Source organism: Lampris incognitus, chromosome 4 (assembly GCF_029633865.1).
Source record: "Lampris incognitus isolate fLamInc1 chromosome 4, fLamInc1.hap2, whole genome shotgun sequence".
NCBI classification, from domain to species: domain Eukaryota; kingdom Metazoa; phylum Chordata; class Actinopteri; order Lampriformes; family Lampridae; genus Lampris; species Lampris incognitus.
This window is the reverse complement of record NC_079214.1, coordinates 15,645,377-15,669,498: the sequence shown is the minus strand read 5'-3', so window position 1 is coordinate 15,669,498 and position 24,122 is coordinate 15,645,377. Positions and strand designations below refer to the sequence as shown.

Below are 24,122 nucleotides of genomic sequence, written 5' to 3'. Positions count from 1 at the left end.
CATGTGGTGAAAAATCCTGCTACTTTTAGGTTCAACAACTACACTAATGGCCTCCATTTGCTGCTGTAGTGGTGAAAAAAAATCATGTTGACTTGCAGCAAGAGTGCGTAGTCAATCCATTTATTCACAATATGCCTTGGTTTTTTTTATATTTTCGTTCTGTGCTGCACCGCCTTTGGAATAAGAAAAAAGAAAAAAAAGAATAGCAAATGAAAGAAAGGGGAACAAGAACAACATGAAAAACAGCTTGAAGAAATTAGTCTTAATATAGCAATAAATTGCAGAGGCTCACAAAGCAAAATGAAAAAAAAAAAACCCCAAAAAAAAAAAACCATAGGTTTGAAATTCCCCAGCTTGTTTGTCTGGCTGAGCAACCTTAATTTGGTTGTATTGCATTTATGCCTCATGGTTGATACTCGGCAAGATGAATCACGGTAAAAAAAAATACGAGATGGAGCAGTCTCTTGTTTCCTGGAGGTAAAAGCTTGGAAACGGCTTGTAAATACACCCAGAAGAGACTGTGTCCTCTGAGACAAAGAAGAGTAAAAGAGAGCATCAAGGAGAAGGCTTAAGGTTAGAAGGATGGCACACTTACATTCAGCTAAGTGCTGGCTTCCTACCAGCTCGGCAAATCTCATCTTAGATAGATGCGCGGCAGGAATTATGACGTGGCATGTGTGTGCGTGCATGCATGCATGCATGTGTGCGAGTGTGTGTGCACATGTGAGTGTGTGTGAGTGTGTGTTTTCGATAGGTTGTATTTGTCGGATTTTCAAATCGACATCAATTTCTTTGGCTTTTAGGGAGGAGACAGAGGTCGTGTACCAAAAAAAAAAAAAAGGCTGGCAAAAGGTGTTTTTTTGTGTGTTATTATTAACATTTCTATTACATGGTATGTTAGTGCACGATGAGCTGTCCTCAAGACCTCACACATCGCCGGCCCCTAATCTCCCGGCTGTCATCTAGATCATCTGAAAGTGCTGAGAGTTTCAGCGCCCATCCAGCCCTTACCCTCTGAAATCAGGGCAAGATCTTTGCAATTGTAGCACATTTCGGAGGCCGGCTAATACCCTAAGTACAATCTGCTTTTCCCTGATAATGGCTCGCAAAATCTTTCATCTTGACATAAGCTGGCGGATGCTGAGTGGCTGTGCATGTTTATCTTAAAGCAACAAAAGCGAGGCCGAAACATGTTAGGTAATCACTTCAAAGACCTTTGTGCTTTAGATCCTGACTCCTTTCTAATCAACCGTTACCCGTGTGGGCATTATGTGCATCGGAAATTAGTTGGCAAGATGTTGTTACAATGTGGCGGGAGAGGCAACATAGCGCTTTGCTCTTGAAAAGTATCATAGGGGGGCGGGGGGGGGGTTTGAAAGGATGTCCTAAATTGGGCCTTGCTTTGATGAGCCTCTAACCTTATGCGGTGGAGTGTGAGTGTTTTAAAGTTTAATTGGCGAAGCAAGAAATTATTATTATTCGCTCCAATCGAGTATGGGAATCGGAGGTTATCTGATAAACGCCGATCCTGTCATTTCTCCAGAGGCTTGATGAAAGTTGCAGATATCGGCACTCATTACACAAAAGCCTCTTTGCTGAGCTTTGATTCAGATGTCACTAGGCAAAAAAAGAAGGAAAAAAAACCCCCCTGCAAACCCCTCGATTCCAGGTAATGCTGAAATGGCCAGGGGTTAAACGAAGGCTTAAAAATTATTATTATTATTATTTTTTGGTTCTGTAGCTTTTTTGGTTCTGTAGCTTTTGGTGAGCAGGTTCACATGGAAAAAAGGCGAGGGAGACAAAGAGATTAAAAAAAAATTGGGCAAGCCAAGCACTGAAATCAAATGACAGCTCTTTTTCAGTGAGGGAGGGAGGGAGAGAGAGAAAGAGACAGACAGATAGACAGACAGACAGACAGACAGACAGACAGAGAAAGTGAAAGAGAGAGGGGGGAACAGAGAGGGGAAGAGAGAGAATGAGACTGTGACAGAGAGAGGGCATGAAAAAGAGAGAGAGGAGAGAGCAAAAGAGAGACAGACAGACAGAGAGAGAGAGAGAGATAGAGAGAAAGGAAGAGAGAGGCATGAAAGGGAGAGAGACAGAGACAGACAGAGAGAGAGAGAGAGGCATGAGACTGAGAGCAGGAGGGCAGGTGGGCTTGGAGGAGGGGGGGGGTCTCCAGCCAGGAAATTGAAGCCATCACAAGCAAATTGAGTTCAGGTCCTTTTGGTGGGCAAGAGCACACCAATCAATTTGGCCTACCACTCAGTGCCTGTCAGCCTCTCAGAAGGACACATCCAATAAGAACACAGTAAACAACCAAAACCGGGGCTCAGTTAGCCTCTGCTAACGGTCAGCTATCGATAGCAATTTCCCTTGCGGGACAACACGAATATATGACACGTATGTTGTGACTCATTCTCATACGAGTTGTAGGAACGGTTGTGAGTGGCAGGCACTGCCGCCGCCGCCGTTGTGCGGACGGCTTCAAGGTTGCCAATTTTAATCCCGGAGGAATTCCCATTAAGGCGACACGCGCCCGTGGTGCGACCGCGCACATACTACACATTCCTGCAACAAAACTTCCTGCCCAAATGTGAAAACCTGTCATGTTGAGACTCCTCTCAGTGAGGACGCATACGAAGCGGAGGCAAAATGGCGATGTTGGTAAATAAAACCTTATCGAGTCTCCTGGTTGGATTATGTTTTAATGAGTCTTGTTTGACCTTTCCCTTTTGCTTATCTTTGGACAGTGACACAACATTCGTGCTAATTATCTCAATTACACAGCACGACTGCAGTACATCACAGTTCTGAGAGAACCGTTGACGAGGGGCGGAATTATACAACCCCAGAGGCTTAATTATCTCTGTTGGTTCCCAATTAATCCATTAAGTTGTTTTGGCTCGGTTGCAAGACCTGAGGCACCACGTTATACACCAATACGTTGCACCAGCACACTGTAGTATTACATGAGATGTCTGGCTGACAGTACCAGTCCAGCGCTGGTGCTATTAAGGGGTTACCTTTCCTTTTCCTTTTTGAGGTTAACAAAGATGCGTTCAGAAATCAATTATCAAGTTCACTCTCGTGGCTACTTCTGATATATTGTGGGTCAAGATATCGATTCAACATTTAAGCAACAGCATCGCGCGTTTCTACGTCGTGCAGGTGTGCAGCCGCAGGGGGTCTGACGGGATGGGCACGTGTAACCCGCCGAAACCCCCCACCGCCTCTCTCAGCTCTGCCCTCACTGGCTTACCGTGATGGAGTAGCACGGCTTACCGTATGTAAAACTGCACCGACGACATTGGCAGCTAGCGAGGCAGTCGATAATCATTTATGTGGTAAGCTACTGGACTTGGATGGAGGCTGAGAGAGGTCCCGCAGAAGGCCTCGGAGTTCACGGGGCAACGCGGGGCTGTTTACATGTTATATTGCAGCGAGCCGCTGGAAGAGTCGGCTCTTGTGAATGACTGTCGGAATATTGCAGCTGTCTCGTCGGACTAATATAATGACTTTTATCCTTAGCTTTCCAGTGCCGTCTCATTTCATGGCTTTTTTCCCTTTTTTTTCCCCCTCACAACAATAATGTTTCCCCCCCCTTGTTAGTCTGCCATAAATCGCTAACAAGGTATTCCGAAAAAGAAGAACCAATAAACATTCCTGTTTGTGGTAGCAGCGGAATGTCCCAGTCGGAATGTTATTTGACGGGTTGTGACAGAGCGCCACGTGAGGATCATGCAAATCACCAAACACTTAGGTATCAAGCTGACAGTAGATGCTCAGAGTCTGTAGCATCTAAAATGTTTTCTTTTGTGCGGGGTATTTGGGGGTTTGTCGTCTTTGCAAAAAAAAAAAAAAACAGCTTTGCTTGTACTCTAGCCTATGTAAGTCCCAGACATCCTTGTTTTCCTCTCTCTCTCTAAGGATTTTTTTTTTAATACCAAAATGCGAAATTAGTTATTGCTCCTGGATATCCTCGAATAACAAACATTGTTTCACATCTTAAGTCTATAACTTGCAAAGCGTATCCCATTTCAAGTCCCCGCCCCCATCCTCACCCCCGCCACAACAAAATGAATAAATATGTGGAGTAGCACCTACGGATCAGAAGGCCTTTGTGCAGAGGCGGTAAGCTTTAATTAGGCCAATTGCATGTGACTTACATATATGACACCAGGGGATTTAGTTGAAGTACCATCTTGTGCATTAAGGCAGTAAGAATTGAAAATAGTTCCATTTGAAAGAAAATATCAAACTATATTTTTCCCCCTACCTTGCTGGATATACATAGGCAATAAGCTCCAAGTGTCTGAATTGCTAAAAGTATTATAATCTAAGTCATGCTGAATTTCCCGACTTTTCTTGGAAACGGCTTTTTTTTTTCTTCCTGGTGCTATGCAATTATTTCACCATAGAGTCCCATTATCCTACTTCATAATGGCCGCACGGGCAGTGACTCAGCCCGCCGTTCCAACTGCGACGTGGGAGGTTATGTAAATTGTTAAGTTTTGGGCTCTGGGACCTTCCATGGTATTTAGAAGATATAGGGCCGGTCTCTAACGGCGACTATTCATGCTCCCCATTTGCAGGAGGTTAGCACATTTTGGTCCAGTCTCATAAGAAAAACACTGCTGTTAAGGGCAGTCCATTCCTGTAATTTCTCTATCGTTGCTTTTTTTTGTTGTTTTTTTGTTTTGTTTCAAATTTGTATTAATTTGAATTCCAAGATAACCTTTGGGTCATCCCACACACTGATTTTAACATTTTCTGGACAAATTAAAGGTTGGATTATATATGTGACTTGTAAGAACAACACATATAGCTGTGGCTGTCATTAAGTCACTTTTACACCTGACATTTTCCAGCAGACACAAACTACCAATTATATTTTACCGCCGAAGTTATGGGTGACTTTATACGTCGCTCATGCATGTAGGCTGTAAGTGAAAAATATACAGAGAAAGTATCTTTCTGGCTTGCTTTGCTTACAAGGTAAAGATGAACTACTGGCGACCGGCACCCCGAACCCTGACCCTTGACCCCATTAACTTTAACAACTGATATTGAAAACAACCCGTTCCTCACTCCAGCAATGGATCGGGATATATCGTTGAAACAGAAAATCATCAGGTTTAATGTGAAGTACATTGAACCATTTTTAACAAAGTTAAAGCAGAAAAATGGTTTTGACCTTTTTAGCGGACCTTGAGCATGACTCCGCAATGCGATCAGGTCATCTTGAGACCATTACTCACATTTCCCGAAAACTTAATGTAATTTGCTGCGGATATTTCTTCCTAGTTGGTGACGGGCAAGCAAACAAACAGTGCACACCAAAAGCAGTAACCCTCAGCGCGGGGGTAACTCAAAAAACTCATTGTGTCCCTGGATTTTTTTTTCATGTTTATATCTTTAAAGAATATAAAAAAGTACCAAACACGATTTCATCTTAAGCCATCAATTTTATCAGAGGGGTCTGAATCTCTATGTACCTCACAAAATAAACAAGATACAGTCAAATTTGTGACGATGACTTGTGTTTTGGTTTGGTTTATCGATTAAAAATGACCTTTTTTTCCCTCTTTGTTTTATGTTTCCGTTTCGACATGGAGCTCCTGTCTCAATTTCTCACAGTGTCCAAAGTAGAGCGAAGTAAAGAAGTGTGAGTTTCACAAACAGTGCAACTTTTTTTTCCCCTTCTCCCCCTTTTCTCCCCAATGGTATCCGGCCAATTACCCAACCCTACCGAGCCGTCCCGGTCGCTGCTCCACCCCCTCTGCCGATCCTGGGAGCGCTGCAGACTACCACATGCCTCCTCCGGTACATGTGGAGTCGCCAGCCGCTTCTTTTCACCTGACAGTGAGGAGTTTCACCAGGAAGACGTAGCGTGTGGGAGGATCACGCCATCCCCCCGTCCCTCAGTTAACCCGTCCCCCCCGAACAGGCGCCCCGACCGACCAGAGGAGGCGCTAGTGCAGCGACCAGGACATATACCCACGTCCGGCTTCCCATCCGCAGACACGGCCAATTGTGTCTGTAGGGACACTCGACCAAGCTGGAGGTAACATGGGGATTCGAACCGGCGATCCCCCGTGTTGGTAGGCAACGGTATAGACCGCTACCCGGATGCCAGAAACAGTGCAACTTTAGCTGCCTATAGAAATATCGCCTCCCTTTAGGTCAAATGATGTGCCATCATTTATTATTGACAATAAGAGAAATGTTCGTCTCCTGTCAGGGTCCTCCAAAATACAAATGCGCAGACAGCCACAGACAAAGCAGAACCGAATGATGCACTGCCATATGCTACCCACTTCTGTCTGCTTGGCAACTGAACAAATGGAAAAAGGTTTGAGTGATTCTTATTTTCCAGATGATTAGCTTCAACAAAAATAATTGTTGCGAAGATCATTGACCATAAAATTAATTATTTAAGACCTGACTTTAATTGCATTTTCCCCTCCGTGGCTGCCCTGTCAGGGAAAAAAATATATAAAAAAATGCTCTCCATCTGTTGACAGGTGAAATGATAGATGAGCAAGTTAGAGATTTAGTAAACATTTTACACCTCTATGAGGAAATGGGAGGTACGAGGATTCGAATGAATAATTGGATTACTATACCTCGATGGCTGGATAACAACACTGGAAACCTTGATAACAATAATTCCCACTTTAGGATAAACAAGTGATGTGCCATGTGATAAATGGGCTGACGTGACAATTGCATCTGAAATTCTTTCTATATTAGTTTCAATATCTCTATTTTTTGCCTTTCTGTATGCATGTCCATTTGCATTACTGGCTGATTGCACTATTTACCTACCGTGCATGTGGGGACAAAGTAAATAGTTTGAATTCATCCTTCTCATAACTTGCACCTGTAGCAGATACTAGAATATGCAGCCCAGGCGTGAAGTCATTCAGCAGAGCACTTCTGAATTGTTTTTTTTTTTCCCAACCTAATATCAGGTTGTTTGAAATTAACTCCAAATCTCTTCGGAGTAGCCTAAATATCAGCTCTCGTATTGTGCTAAACTGAGTGCTAATTTGTAGCATAAACCCATAGAAGTGCAAATTTCCGTCAGTACATTTTGTATGACAACATTGTGTGTGGCCGTCCTTCAATATGGAGAGGATGTATGGTGAACACTGAGGTATATGTGGTGAGTTTGTTATCAGCTGGGGGGGGTTGAAAGATCAAAAAGGGGGGGGGGCAATAGTGTGCCTATGCTTCACAGTGAACCCGTCCCTTCGAGGTCAAATGCTAAACATGGCACTTTATGAATTATGGTGTCAGAGATGTTGCTTTGGAGTGTATTTGGTCCTTCAAGTGGATATAATGCCCGTGGCTTAGACCCTCTGTCTCGAAAAGAAAAAAGAAAAAAAAAGTTCAGTCATGTGTGAAGCGTGTGTGTGTGTGTGCACTGTTTTTATGTAAGGAGAGTGCCACCATCACCACTGGCACTTACCAAGTGCAGGGTGTTGATAGTGACATTTGGTGGCATTGTCAACACCCTGCCATGGCGCTTTAGCATCAAACATCACTGTTGTCACTTTCTTCCTTTTATCAAGTGCCCTGACCATCTGCCACTTTTTGGAGGGGTCAGAAGTCACCTAGTCAGGGATTTTACCCAAACAAGAGCTGGAGTGTGCTCTTTTTCATTTTCTTTGCGTGTTAAGTTTAAATGGTGTAACAGTGCAAATGCCTTAAGTGTAATGCAGCATCCAATTACTTTTTACCAAAGAATCTCTGAATCGCTCGCTCTCTCTCTCCATATATATATATATATATATATATATATATATATATATATGATAGATGAAGGAAAAAACTAATACATTGCAGTATAAGCCTAGTTCGTGCGTCACGCACTCATCAGTTGCCAATGTGGTGAAACAATAAAGAAAAAAAACGCACAGCCAATAAATACTACGTTATCCTGCGTCATGCCCCTAGTTACGGTGCACAGCAACCAATGGGAGGTTAGACAATGTTTGAAAAATAACATCAGAAACATTACAACCAATGGGGTAGGGACTGGGACTCGTTTTGAAAAAGCAAGGATTTAAAGGGCCGGGCCACTGTTGAAAAAGCATACATTTAAAATATAACAAATATCCAATGGAGTACTGTACGTATAGCATATAGGGGAGTGGTGCTGGAGCACACACACACACACACACACACATATGTGTGTGTGTGTGTGTATACACTCACTGGCCACTTTATTAGGTACACCTTGCTAGTACCGGGTTGGACCCCCTTTTGCCTTCAGAACTGCCTTAATCCTTCGTGGCATAGATTCAACAAGGTACTGGAAACATTCCTCAGAGAGTTTGGTCCATATTGACATGATAGCATCACGCAGTTGCTGCAGATTTGTCGGCTGCACATCCATGATGCGAATCTCCCGGTCCACCACATCCCAAAGGTGCTCTATTGGATTGAGATCTGGTGACTGTGGAGGCCATTTGAGTACAGTGAACTCATTGTCATGTTCAAGAAACCAGTCTGAGATGATTCGAGCTTTATGACATGGCGCGTTATCCTGCTGGAAGTAGCCATCAGAAGATGGGAACACTGGTCATAAAGGGATGGACATGGTCAGCAACAATACTCAGGTAGGCTGTGGCGTTGACACGATGCTCAATTGGTACTAAGGGGCCCAAAGTGTGCCAAGAAAATATCCCCCACACCATTACACCACCACCACCAGCCTGAACCGTTGATACAAGGCAGGATGGATCCATGCTTTCATGTTGTTGACGCCAAATTCGAGACTCATCAGACCAGGCAACGTTTTTCCAATCTTCTATTGTCCAATTTTGGTGAGCCTGTGCGAATTGTAGCCTCAGTTTCCTGTTCTTAGCTGACAGGAGTGGCACCCAGTGTGGTCTTCTGCTGCTGTAGCCCATCTGCCTCAAGGTTCGACGTGTTGTGCATTCAGAGATGCTCTTCTGCATACCTCGGTTGTAATGAGTGGTTATTTGAGTTACTGTTGCCTTTCTATCAGCTCGAACCAGTCTGGCCATTCTCCTCTGACCTCTGGCATCAACGAGGCATTTTCGCCCACAGAACTGCCGCTCACTGGATATTTTCTCTTTTTCGGACCATTCTCTGTAAACCCTAGAGATGGTTGTGCGTGAAAATCCCAGTAGATCAGCAGTTTCTGAAATACTCAGACCAGCCCGTCTGGCACCAACAACCATGCCACGTTCAAAGTCACTTAAATCACCTTTCTTCCCCATTCTGATGCTCGGTTTGAACTGCAGCAGATCGTCTTGACCATGTCTACATGCCTAAATGCATTGAGTTGCTGCCATGTGATTGGCTGATTAGAAATTTGCGTTAACGAGCAGTTGGACAGGTGTGCCTAATAAAGTGGCCGGGTGTATATATATATATATATATATACACTACCGTTCAAAAGTTTGGGATCACATTGAAATGTCCATATTTTTGAAGGAAAAGCACTGTACTGTTCAATGAAGATAACTTTAAACTAGTCTTAACTTTAAAGAAATACACTCTATACATTGCTAATGTGGTAAATGACTATTCTAGCTGCAAATGTCTGGTTTTTGGTGCAATATCTACATAGGTGTATAGAGGCCCATTTCAAGCAACTATCACTCCAGTGTTCTAATGGTACAATGTGTTTGCTCATTGGCTCAGAAGGCTAATTGATGATTAGAAAACCCTTGTGCAATCATGTTCACACATCCGAAAACAGTTTAGCTCGTTACAGAAGCTACAAAACTGAACTTCCTTTGAGCAGATTGAGTTTCTGGAGCATCACATTTGTGGGGTCAATTAAACGCTCAAAATGGCCAGAAAAAGAGAACTTTCATCTGAAACTCGACAGTCTATTCTTGTTCTTAGAAATGAAGGCTATTCCATGCGAGAAATTGCTAAGAAATTGAAGATTTCCTACACCGGTGTGTACTACTCCCTTCAGAGGACAGCACAAACAGGCTCTAACCAGAGTAGAAAAAGAAGTGGGAGGCCGCGTTGCACAACTGAGCAAGAAGATAAGTACATTAGAGTCTCTAGTTTGAGAAACAGACGCCTCACAGGTCCCCAACTGGCATCTTCATTAAATAGTACCCGCAAAACACCAGTGTCAACATCTACAGTGAAGAGGCGGCTGCGGGATTCTGGGCTTCAGGGCAGAGTGGCAAAGAAAAAGCCATATCTGAGACTGACCAATAAAAGAAAAAGATTAAGATGGGCAAAAGAACACAGACATTGGACAGAGGAAGACTGGAAAAAAGTGTTGTGGACGGATGAATCCAAGTTTGAGGTGTTTGGATCACAAAGAAGAACGTTTGTGAGACGCAGAACAAATGAAAAGATGCTGGAAGAATGCCTGACGCCATCTGTTAAGCATGGTGGAGGTAATGTGATGGTCTGGGGTTGCTTTGGTGCTGGTAAGGTGGGAGATTTGTACAGGGTAAAAGGGATTCTGAATAAGGAAGGCTATCACTCCATTTTGCAACGCCATGCCATACCCAGTGGACAGCGCTTGATTGGAGCCAATTTCATCCTACAACAGGACAATGACCCTAAACACACCTCCAAATTGTGCAAGAACTATTTAGGGCAGAAGCAGGCAGCTGGTATTCTATCGGTAATGGAGTGGCCAGCGCAGTCACCAGATCTGAACCCCATTGAGCTGTTGTGGGAGCAGCTTGACCGTATGGTACGCAAGAAGTGCCCATCCAACCAATCCAACTTGTGGGAGCTGCTTCTGGAAGCGTGGGGTGCAATTTCTCCAGATTACCTCAACAAATTAACAGCTAGAATGCCAAAGGTCTGCAATGCTGTAATTGCTGCAAATGGAGGATTCTTTGACGAAAGCAAAGTTTGATGTAAAAAAAATCTTATTTCAAATACAAATCATTATTTCTAACCTTGTCAATGTCTTGACTCTATTTTCTATTCATTTCACAACATATGGTGGTGAATAAGTGTGACTTTTCATGGAAAACACAAAATTGTTTGGGTGATCCCAAACTTTTGAACGGTAGTGTATATACAGTGCATCCGGAAAGTATTCACACCCCTTCACTTTCCCCACATTTTGTTATGTTACAGCCTAATTCCAAAATGGATTAAATTCCTTTTATTTCTCATCAATCTACACACAATACCCCATAATGACAAAGTGAAAAAGGTTTTGTAGAAATTTTAGCAAATTTATTAAAAATAAAAAACTGAAATATTGCATGTACATAAGTATTCACACCCTTTGCTATGACACTCAAAATTGAGCTCAGGTTCATCCTGTTTCCACTGACCATCCTTGAGATGTTTCTACATCTTGATTGGAGTCCACCTGTAGTAAATGCAATTGATCGGACATGATTTGGAAAGGCACACACCTGTCTATATAAGGTCCCACTGTTGACAGTGCATGTCAGAGCAGAAACCAAGCCATGAAGTCAAAGGAATTGTCTGTGGACCTCCGAGACAGGATTGTATTGAGGCACAGATCTGGGGAAGTGTACAAAAATGGAAGAAGTTTGGATCCACCAGGACTCTTACTAGAGCTGGCCGCCCAGCCAAACTGAGCAATCGGGGGAGAAGGGCCTTGGTCAGGGAGGTGACCAAGAACCCGATGGTCACTCTGACAGATCTCCAGCGTTCCTCTGTGGAGATGGGAGAACCTTCCAGAAGGATAACCATCTCTGCAGCACTCCACCAATCAGGCCTTTATGGTAGAGTGGCCAGACGGAAGCCTCTGCTCAGTAAAAGGCACATGACAGCCCGCTTGGAGTTTGCCAGAAAGCACCTAAAGGACTCTCAGACTCTGGTCTGATGAACCCAAGATTGAACTCTTTGGCCTGAATGCCAAACGTCACGTCTGGAGGAAACCAGGCACCTCTCATCACCTTGCTAATACCATCCCTACAGTGAAGCATGGTGGTGGCAGCATCATGCTGTGGGGATGTTTTCCAGCGGCAGGAACTGGGAGACTAGTCAGGATCGAGGGAAAGATGAATGGAGCAAAGTACAGAGAGATCCTTGATGTAAACCTGCTCCAGAGCGCTCAGGACCTCAGACTGGGGCGAAGGTTTACCATTTAACACAACAACGACCCTAAGCACACAGCCAAGACAACGAATGAGTGGCTTCGGGGCAAGTCTGTGAATGTCCTTGAGTGGCCCAGCCAGAGCCCAGACTTGAACCCCATTGAACATCTCTGGAAAGACCTGAAAATAGCTGTGCAGTGACGCTCCCCATCTAACCTTACAGAGCTCAAGAGAGAAGATCTGCAGAGAAGAACGGGAGAAATACCCCAAATATAGGTGTGCCAAGCTTGTAGCTTCATACCCAAGAAGACTTCAGGCTGTAATCGCTGCCAAGGGTGCCTCAACCAAGTACTGAGTAAAGGGTGTGAATACTTATGTACATGCAATATTTCAGTTTTTTTTTTTAAATAAATTTGCAAAAATTTCTACAAAACCTTTTTCGCTTTGTCATTATGGGGTATTGTATGTAGATTGATGAGAAAAAAGGAATTTAATCCATTTTGGAATAAGGCTGTAACATAACAAAATGTGGGGAAAGTGAAGGGGTGTGAATACTTTCCGGATGCACTGTATGTATATATATATATATATATATATATATATATATATATATATATATATATATACGTATCCATCTCATCCTTTTTTGGGTGGTGTGTGTCTTCCTGAAGCTCGGGTCCTCCACCAGAGGTCTGGGAGTTTGAAGGTTCTGTGCAGTATCTTAGCTGATCCTAGGACTGCACTCGTCTTGACAGAGACCTCAGATGTTGTTCCTGGAATCTGCTGGAGCCACTTTCCCAGTTTGGGGGTCATATCCCCTAGTGATCCTATTACCACGGGGACCACTGTGGATTTCACCTTCCACATCCGATCTAGTTCTTCCTTCAGCCCTTGGTATATCTCTAGCTTCTCATGCTCTTTCTTCCTGATGTTGCTGTCTTCTGTTCCTTGTCGAACACCACACTGTCTGGTTGGTTAGCCAGCACCTGCTTGTCAGTTGGGAACTTGGAGTCCCACAGGATCTTAGCTCTGCCATTGTCCACAACCTTTGGTGGTGTCTCCCATTTGGACTTGGGGACTTCCAGTCTGTATTCAGTACAGATGTTCCTGTACACGATCCCAGCCACTTGATTATGCCTTTAAGTGTACACTTTCCCAGCTAGCATCTTACATCCTGCTACTAAGTGCAGGACTGTCTCAGGTGTGTCTTTGTACAGCCTGCATCTTGGGTCTTTGTCTGGTGTGGTAGACCCCTGCCTCAACTGATCTGGTGCTGAGTGTCTGTTCTTGTGCTGCTGTGATCAGAGCCTCTGAACTGTCCTTCAGTCCAGCCTTTTCTAGCCACTGGTAGGATTTATCAATATCAGCCACATCTTCTATCTGTCGATAGTACATCCCATGGAGGAGCTTAGTCTTCCATACAGTGCATCCCATGGAGGAGCTTAGTCTTCCATACCTTCTCTTCTTCCTCCTCCCCACGCTTGTCTTCTGCTGCCTGAGGTATTCGCTCAGCACTTTGTCCTAGGGGGCCCTCTTTCTGAAGTCCTCATGGATATTGCTGGTTTCATCATGGATAGTGGCTCTGACACTCATTAACCCTTGTCCCCCATCTTATCGCTTATCATAGTCTCAGGCTGCTGGACTTGGGGTGGAACCCTATGTGCATTGTGAGGAGTTTCTGTGTCCTGATATCTGTGGCCCATACCTGCTCCTTTGGCCAGCTTATTATTCCAGCTGAATGTCTGATGACTGGTAGGGCATGTGTGTTCATGGCTTGGATCTTATTCTTCCAATTGAGCTGGGTCCTCAGGACCTGCCTCGCTCTCTGGAGGTGGCTGTAGCTGACCTCCTTGCGGCCTCATCGTGGTTTCCATTTGCCTGTGGAATACCCAGGTACTTGTAACTCTCCTGTATGTCTGTTATCCTGCCATGTGGTAATTCAATCCCTTCAATCCTCACCACCTTCCCTGTTTTTGCCCCCAGCATTCGACCGCACTGGTCTTGTCTAAATGACATCTCGATGTCATCGCTGTAGATCCTGGTGAGTTGGATCATATATATATATATATATATATATATATATATGGGGCAGGGCATCGAAAGCTACCTGACAGGCTCAGTTCTTGTGCTTTTGAATGCAGAAATTTGAGGAATGGGGGGGGGGCCGTGACCCATTAACTACTGCATCTTTAAATGGTACCATTTATCAACTCCTGCCAATTGAAATAATACACATACTTTTAAAGAAAAAAGAAAAAAATGCCAAATGGAATAATAATTTTGCATTATGTAGAACAATAATATAATCAACAATACAATACAAAAAGAGATACTTTGCAGTACAGAAAGTTGCAGTGATATATATAAGATGAATCAAATGGATTTAGTCTAGAACATTTTTCAAATCAGCTGAAAACTCAGTCTCTTGTTAGCTAGCTAGCTTTGCTAGCATCTGCCTTTGCTAACATTATCTCCAAGGAGTTATCTTCCTTCCTTTGACAATTATTAACATAGTATTAACATATAGTTTTTAACATGTCTAAGTATTTAAGCTTCATAATTCCCTGCTATCTAAAGCACCACCCAGTTTTGGGAAAAAAGGAAAAGAAAAAGAAAACAACCTGATGTGACTGGTGTGATCAAGCGAGACCTAAAATGTGATCATGTTAGTTTTTATCTCTACTTTAAATGTCAGGGCATAAAGGTATTAGTGACAGTAAGAGATTTTAATAATTAAAAAAAATAGCGATTATCTGAAATGTGAAAAATTAATAAACAAAATAAATAAATAAATATTGAAAAACTATTCCAATGTAGTATTTGTCCACAAAGAGTCTTCATAGCACCTTTCTCAAAAATGTTCTCCAGCTGTAAAGAAGAAGAGTAGAGCCCTTCATCTTAGAAGCCTTACACTGACTATATATGAGATCATAACAGCAAAAGTGAATCCAGACTGGTTGCCCGAAGTCGGACAGACAGGCATCCCTACAGCACTGATTTACATTTGCTCTCTCGAAGCTGGATAATCATGGCTGAGTAAATAACTATTATTTCCACAAGACAAACAGAGATCCAACTAAGCAAATGTGTGCCTCTCTTCATATTTGGTGTAATAGAATCACAAATAGGATTTCATGACAGCTAATAGGGATGGAGTCTATTCTGTGTCAGAGATTACACCGCGATTCTCTTTTGGACTTGCGTGAAAAAAGATTTCATCTCTTCAATGCAATGTTCAAGTATCGAGGAGATTCAGATTTGTTTTTTTGATTTAGCATTTTTTTCCATAGTTCTTCATATTTCATATTTCTCTCTAAGTAGCATGATGATGAACTTGCTCCGTAGTCCTATGGAAGAGTGACTTAAGTATATGCGGTGCAGCGCGGTGTCATGATCACAAAGACAATAACTCACATACACATCTGTGGATAGCGCTGTGGGCCTAGCCTGCTACTCTCAGTACTCAACCGTCTCGGAGTGTCAAATCCTTCATCCTGATGCAGCAGACACACACAGAGAAGAATTGCTGTGTCGCTCGCTTCATGGTTGTGGATGTCGATGGAGGGTAGGACCGATGAGTGAGTCAGTAGCTGTTAACTTTGGAGCTAATGTTGTGTGGCAGTTGCGCAGGTTTCCCCGGCCCTGCTTAAGGCGGAAAGGAAAGGCTGGCTAAGCCACTCCGGTCCACAGTTCTCACTCAGTCAACCCAGGTTATGCAGCAACAGTCCAAAGTTAAGAAGAGAGAAGAAGAGGGAGAGGGGAGAGGGAGGTGGTAATAGCTCCATTGGAGAAGTGAAAGGAGGTCATAGCTGATACCATGCATTAAGACAGAGGTCAGAGATGATACAGTGCATTAAGGTGGGTGGTGATGGAGTTTTATTGTGGTGTTGAAGGATCGAAAGAAAAAAAAAGATATTTTTTGGTTATTTTTTTCATCAGAGTGAGTCTAGGAGTGTGCTGGCAACTTGGGGGGAATTTGATTGAGTGCCTTTCATCACTGGCGTGCATGTGATATATAACGCAGACGGACGCCATTTGACAGGTAAATTGCACACATAGAAGAAGTATGTTTCTTTCTTTTTTTTTTCAATATTTGTAGTGCGCTCAAGCGCACATTTCCAAAAAAAGGACAACGTCGATATTCTCTTACAAAGCATCTCTTTTGTAAAAGGCTAGCATTGAAAAAGAGTCTCTGTGGTAATGCACACACTATGGGGAAATAGGAAAGGCGTGTGTGTGTGTGTGTGTGTGTGTGTGTGTGTGTGTGCACGTGCAGGTGTGAGAATGTGCATGTTTGCACGAAAGTGTGAGTCAGAGTGACTGATGTGTCAGCAGTGTGGATATGGCAGAATGCAGATGTTCCTGGGTAATGCCGAGATATGATTTAATGATGAAAAGCAGAAGGCGAGCATGCCGGGGCTCCAGAGAGGCAGCAGGAGCAGAACACGTCAGTATTATAGTGCGAATCAAAGACAGGAGATCATGACTCATTTGTTATTTTCCCTCATTTGAATGTTAGAGAAGCGGGACGGGGAATCCTTTTTAGCTTTACATTTTCCATCTTTTTTTTTTTTTTCAAAGCTGTTTGCAGTGCTGTGTTTGACTCTGTTTATGTCATCAAAACACAGCCTCTCATGAGTGAGATTTCGGTGGATTTTCATAGATGGGCCCAGAGGAAATCCTAATGTTGTGTTGACAGGAAGCAGTGCGTACTAGCTGCTAATGCTTTAAGTTGATTTGATGTAGTATGAAATGTTAAAGGCTGTCAAGGATAGAAATGAAAACCTGCAGGGATAACAGTGTGCGTACACACGGAGATACGGCATTAGTGTAGACGAAACCTAACGAGGGCTATAAAACAGGTGTTGGCATTACCCTGTTAAATAACAATAGACCCGAGTCATTTTTATATTCAAGGCACTGGCCTTAAGATTGCATTTCCTTTTCAGTACGATGACTGTATTGCAAAGATGTAAAGGGTGAATGGAAAAAGAATAAATGAACATGGATAAAAGTTCAATTGAAAAGACCGGTGAGGGGGGGGGGCAAAGTGAGATTTTGGCTTTGCTTCAAACTGTTTTATTCATGGTGACCAGTAGATGGCACAGCACCTTTGGTCTCCGAGGGAAGGAGAGAGAGAGCGAGAGACGGCGAGAGAGAGCAAGAGAGAGGGAGAATGTGGGAGAGAGAGGGAGAGAGAGGAGAGACAGTGAAGAGAGCAAGAGAGAGGAGAGAGAGAGAGGGAGAATGAGGGAAAGGGAAGGAGAGAGGGAGAGTGAGAGGGAGGAGAGACGGGGGAAAAGAGCGAGAGAGTGGGAGAGAGAGGGAGAGCAAGAGAGAGGGAGAATGAGGGAAAGGGAAGGAGAGAGGGAGGAGAGACGGAGAAAAGAGAGAGAGAGAAGGAGAGAGGGGGAGAAGAGAGTGAGAGTGAGCGAGAGAGAGAGAGGGGAGAGAGAGATCAGGGGTGTGAGTTTTGTTTTCCTGCTTGACTGATTTCCCTCAGCGGTGTGATTGTGAGGCTGGACTCGTGGGAAGTGTTCTCTCACCGCAGGTGTCAGACTGCTGCTAGATAAGATTATTTGTGGGGGCGAAGAGGTTGGATTACTATGTGTATGTGTATGTGAGCGTGTGTGTGCGTGTGTGCATGTGTGTGTGTGTGCATGTGTGCACTTTTAATGTGTAATTTTTCTCTTGAAATCAATGTCTAGAATTCTAAGTATGTTCATCAACAATTTGGCATGTTTTTTGATTTGTACACAGTATCATCCTCACACAGAATGAGTGAGAGAGAGAGAGAGAGAGAGAGAGAGAGAGAGAGAGAGAGAGAGAGAGAGAGAGAGAGAGAGAGAGAGAGAGAAGAGACAAAAGAAAAATGGTGAGCGGGCCAGCCCAGTCCATACATGGGCTTCCTGCCATAAAGGTGTGCCCTGGATCAATTCTCTTTTCTAACGGAGTCTTGCTTATCTTTCTTCAAAGATGCAATTTGCAATTCTTTTCTTTTCTTTTTCTTTCTTTTCTTTGCTCGGTCTAACCTGCAGGACCACAGCAGTTGCTCGGTCTACACGCAGAACCGCAGCAGTTGCTCGGTCTAACATGCAGAACCGCAGCAGTTGGCTGAGGCGCTTAGATCCAGTCGGAGAGGAGCACTAAAGCAGTAAACGGTGCCAAAAAAGTTTCAGTACTTGTTAGTCACAGAAATTAGAATTTACCTCAGAGCAGTAATCTGGATTATAACTGTTACAGCAGTAAACAGATATGATACATATTGTTTTTTCTTTCCTTTTGCCCATCTTTTAGGATGTTTTTGAGACACCTAAGCACAACATAGATGCAAGAATGTTTTGGTGAAAAATAAGGTTTTTACGCATCATGAAGAAAATAAGCACCATATTGCAACCTCGAGGCCTGTTGTTTACAGTGTAAGCAACAGTGTTAGTCAGCGACGCTACAGCTCCTGCTGCTAGTACTCTACTTCTATTACTGCAACTTCCGCGACAACTAATAAAAATGACAAGGAGTGTGGAATTGCTAGAGCCAAAAATGGAGCATTTACTGCAATGGGCCTGCTTTATGGGAGTTATATCTGAATTTTGGAACAGACATTTAGCTGCGCCTACACCCTGGAGTCCAATTCTAAATGGTAAATGGACTGCATTTATACAGCGCTTTTCTTGTCTGCCGACCACTCAGCACACTTTACAATGTATGCCTCACATCCACCCATTCACACACACACACACTGTATGAATGTGTGTGTGGAGGTGGTGGCCTTCCATGGCAGCCTCCACTGATGGTGGAGGCTGCCATGCAAGGCCCCACCTGCTTGTCAGGAGCGGTTACGGGTTCAGTGTCTTGCTCAAGGAGACTTGGACATGATGTCTGGAGGAGCCGGGGATCGAACCAGCGACCTTTCAATTGATTACTAGACAACCCACTCCGCCTCCTGAGCCACACCGCCCAATTCTGTGAAGCTCCATAGTGATACTGATACTGCACCGTTACCGGGGAAAACTCAGCAGTGAAGCAAGCGTCGGCTTGTTTTTGTAAAATCAAGCATGTTTGGTCAGGCCACTATGAAAAACAAACTTAATAAGTGTTGTCAGGCATATAAACCATGATATCTTCTAAATGAGCAGGAGGGATGGTTAAGCCAGTCTTATGCTAATATTACCACAACTGACTGTCAGCAAGACAAATATAAATAATCCTCAAACGTGTTAAAACACACACACACATACACAAGAGGTTTCACTATGCACAAGTGAACACTGGTGTATACAGTGAAGTATCCTCTGTTGATACAAGGCAGCCGCTGATCTGGTGCAAAATTTTATTTTGAGATACATGCAGTAGTTGGTAAAAATCAAATAATAACAGTTTGTAACATGCCTGCTCCAATACAGGCAACAAGTGATGGCAGTCATTTCTCTCCCGACATTAACTGCAGCTCCTCTTGTATTTTTGTCACTCAAGTGTAATTCACTTGCAATTTATCTACCGCTAAATACTAAAACTCAAGCTCTAAAGGCTGCATATGTACTGGCTAGCTTGTAAATATAATATACAAATATAATAATATCTCACGGTATATTAGCCAAATTTTTAAATTTCTGAAAACGTTGATGGAGCAGTTAATAATATACAAATATAATAATATCTCACGGTATATTAGCCGAATTTTGAAATGTGAAAACGTTGATGGAATTGGGCTTATTACTTCAAATATCCCTCCCAATAGTAGGGCTAAATTCCCTAAAGTCCCAAGGTTGTAATTCTAGTGATATTACATCAAGCATGACCTTGATTGAAGTAAAATGATTAGACTATATAATAAACTCAGGTATTGCACTGTAGATGGTCATGTGCTGATGAGGCTGGAGGAGATTGATTGTCTTATCCCGAGAAGACAAAGTAGGATTGGAAGAACATCTCAGGATCGGAACAATTTACCGCAACACATAAGAAACTGTCAACTACAATTTGCTAATTGTCATTTAGGTCCTATAATCGTTCTGAAAAACCGTTATCCGTTTCAGTTTTATGCTACATGGTTTGTTTGTCAGCTTTTTTTGGTAAACACGAGACTTAATTGTGTTTTTACATGCTCTTGCTCATGTACAGTTGTAGTCTATTTAGTTAATCACAGCGTGTCGATGACCTTCAGTACTTTTCTTGAAAGACTGCTTCCTAGTATTGTTGAAATTACTGGTTTCCACGACGTGTAAAATGGCTGAAATGGATGACGGGTACCGACCTTGTCCGCACAAATTTGAATCTTAGCGGAAAGGTGGCCTAGGTTGGTATCAACAAGTGGAAAAATTTGAAAAAATGAAATCAAGTGCTTTCGCCCCCTCTCTATTTTTCTTTGCACTGCTTTTAAGCGTAGTGTATGTAACTAGCAGTGGCGGCTGGCCAGTACAGGGCGCTGGGGCACCGCCCCCTTCAAATATCAAGAGATGAAAATCAACTTAAACATGTTTTAGTTGTATAATGCAAATAAATATGAGATAAAAGTGTTTTTCTGTCTGTGAGTGCCTGTCAGCAGCCATTAAATATTGGTTCCAAATGGTATTTGGTTGAGTTCTGTCTGAATACATATACTTCCTGGGTGAGGGGCACCGGCCAAACGGTACCTTATGTAAGCCCTCAGACTTTTGGCGAGCAGCTGACCCGAGGCTGCTGTCTAATTGGTTACTTCAGCTTTTCCCTGGGGTGCAGTTCTGTGCGCCCCAGACACTCCCACTTTCATTGGCAGCGAATTGGTATTGTTTTAATGTTTTTTGATCTAATGTGATTGGACAATTCTCCTGGCTATCAATCATGTCCACACCCGCCATGACACCTCGTCTCGACTGTCAATCATCCACTGTCTATGAGCCCTGATAAAATCTATAGGCTACATTGTCCTTCTTAATAACCATGTGACTGTGTGGACATTAAAGCAGCTGTCAGGTGTGCTGCACCAAGGTAAATTGCGCCCCCCCCCCCTCCAAATTTTTAGCACCAGCCGCCACTGGTAACTAGTTAGCTTTGCAAAATAGTACAGTATTACAGTGACCAATTAATTGCCAAATAAACGAGTTTGAGCCCTTTCATCGAAGAGGCTCCTAAACAGTATACAGCTTGCTAGCCTCACAAAATGACAGAATTGTACTGGCTCTAATGAATTTCCGAATTCAGAGAAAACTTTAAAGTTATTCATCAGAGGTACCGCCACTTCATTTATTTTTTTTGTCCACTTACAATCAAATTTCCAAAGCTGATCAAGTCCACTGACACTGACATCTATTTAAATGTCTGCACTATTCAAGACCGTTGCAGTGAATTGTAATTCAGTGTGGGTTTTTTTCTGCTGCGGTTCCTTCTGCACGTGTGGGTGTCTGTGAGCATCCCACTTTCAATTTCGGTCAGCGTTGCACTTTGGATGTGTTGTTCTAATTTCCATCAGCCGACTAAACTGTCAGATGCCTCCTGGCCGACTCGGAGGGGCTTTGTGTGACAGGGACTACCCTTTACCCACCAGCTCATGAATGCGAGTTCAATATAAATGTGTTTTTCCTCTTTGAAGTCCATTTGATACCCATTTAATGCCTGGCATGAATAATAAAGGACGTTTCCAACCCAACATGACTGGGATTTCACCATGTCACATGTTTGACTCAGAAAATTTTAACTCCATGCATGTAAGTACAGCATATGTCAAGTTAACATTCCTCCCACGGTCACTCGGGTTCTCTCTCTCTCTCTTTGTCTCTCACTCACTCCCCCGCTCCCCCTTATTCTCTCGCTCTCTCTCCGTCTTTCCCCTTTTTTGTTTAATTGAACGTCACATGCTTTCGGAGCAGTTCTAAAATATATAATGAGGTCATTTGCATTAGACTGCAGATTGGGTGACCTTTGCTTTTGCCAATAATTACTGTAAAACCCATCTCTGTCTGACATCAGCGAGGATGTGGAAGGGACCTCTCTGTGCTCAGGAAAGGTTAGCTGGAGGCTTGTGTCTGGACTTATGAAAAAGCCTGAGGAAAATGTCATTAGTGCGCTGGGAAAAGACACTTGGAATTAACAATTGGAAATTCAATCAGGATGGTTTTAAGGGAGGGTTTGCTTGCATGTGCATGTGCGTGTGTGTGCGTGTGTGTGTGCATGCGTGACTTTTCAGTCTGAGTGTCGGCAAGTAGGTGAATTTGTATTACACTGCATACAGCAATAGCACGGTCCCTAGGATTTGTGCAGGGGAGATTGGATAGCGCAGAATTTCCTCCTCTCAGTAGGAGTGCAGAATTCAGGGAGGTCACCCTGGGGGTGAATTATTTCGACACCGCAGGCCATTCTGACTTTGCCCGTGTCCAAGAAAAATGACAATACAACTTATGCAATTTAGCCAAGTATGTTTCAACATACATTACAATTCTGATCATGAGCTGTGGCCACTATAAAGTTGTTTTTTTGGTTTTTTTAGTTAATGAAATTGTGCCTGAATTTAATTGTGCTGTGAATTAATGAAATGGCCACAAACATTGCAGTTTTGCCTTCCTGATCTTTTCGTTACAATGCATGTTGTTGGATTTGCATGCTATTATTGGTTGTCATTGTGCAGTGAAACGTGACTGTACTTTGTGTTAACTCGATCCCCTTCAAATTTATGCCTAAACCTAGGCCAAAATAAAAAAAAGTCCCTTTGACTCGCCACATTATTGATTTTCAATATGCTGAAACCCTCCCCCACCGCCAAACGATAAAAACCTATACTGCCTTGACCAAAACGTTGGGTGCCTTTTTCCTGCTGACCTGAGTTCGGGTTGTGCTGGTCCAGGCAGCTTCAAATTCTTCAAGCTAGCTCGGCTCAGTATTGGAAATCAGAGTGAAAAAAAAAAAAGGAGGTGGTTTCGAGGGAGCAGAGCAGAGCACTAACGTCGGTGGCTCTGTTTTGTCCTCTCTTGGTTCTAGTCGCAGCGGCGCGTCACGTTTCACCTGCCGGACGGCTCTCAGGAGAGCTGCAGTGACAGCGGTCTGGGGGACCACGAGCCTGTAGGCAGTGGCTCTCTCCTCACACAACCTCTCCCTCTGGTGCAGGCGCAGGACGACTTCTACGAACAGGCCTCCCCCGACAAGAGGACCGAAGCAGACGGCAACTCCGATCCTAACTCCGGTGAGTTGCTCCATTGCACCTTCGCCCTCTTTCTCCTCAGCCAAGCATGCACGCTTGTGTGTATGTGGCACTTTTCCTTTCCCTTCCGTCACGCCCCCCAAACAATAACTGCAACATTGCATCTTGCAACTTTTACACGATCACAATATGCCGCACATCAGTTGCGGGACGTGCCGTAAAATGGACCCGTTTTCATTTGTCATCAGTATCCATGAAGACATGTTTAATTGATCATCCAAAAACCAAATGTGCAGAAATATTGGGTTTTTTGATTCAATAACTTCTTGATAAGAGAGAACCAATGTCCTTACAATGGAAAAAGTACCCAAAGTACCAAACACCATTTCATTTAGAGGCATTTGATCTCTCAAGTAGGTTTTTAGTGGGTACATGAGCGGGTCATTCATTTCTCAGTTAATCATCCAGACTTGTTCATTTCTCCCAGGAGCAAACCTGGGCCTCCCATAGGCTCCTCACCTATTTGTGAAACTCATTTGATTTATTTAGAGATGATTTCCCAGTTGGAAGTCTTGGTGCTCCACTGAAGATGTTAACTTCCCACTATTTCTGTTGGGAACACACTCTTCCGACCCAGTTTTCTCATTTTATCATTAAGAGGTGAGGCGTGCAGGAAGATCAAGCGCATCGCCCCAAGGTCGACGCCAGCTCGCCTGCTGAGGGTTGATTAGCTTGCATGGCGTAAATACAAGGGGTACGAGTGAAGTGTGAGGGGCTACAGATATATACTTGGCAGATTTACCCATATGGTAAAAGTTTCATATAATGATCAAGAAGATGTTCTTCTGAAGTTGATGCTGGGAACAATATATTGCTCCCTTCATAAATAAATATATGTAGGTACACAAGGCAAGTCCTGGAATATTTAACTCAGTGGCATCGCTCTCTCTCTCTCTCTCTCTCTCGTA

General features: G+C 43.4%; 1 protein-coding gene across 5 annotated transcripts in view; it reads left to right on the top strand.

The window, feature by feature from the left end:
• The window catches only part of LOC130111690 (protocadherin-9), a 285,870-nt gene that overhangs the window by 184,917 nt on the left and 76,831 nt on the right, over positions 1 to 24,122 (top strand). For 4 of the 5 annotated variants that reach the window (XM_056278952.1, XM_056278950.1, XM_056278949.1 and 1 more), the window contains one exon: positions 22,995 to 23,196. In XM_056278952.1, the coding sequence (XP_056134927.1) occupies positions 22,995 to 23,196 (202 nt within the window). The remainder of the gene's footprint in view (positions 1 to 22,994; positions 23,197 to 24,122) is intronic. The other variant, XM_056278953.1, reaches the window with a different exon arrangement.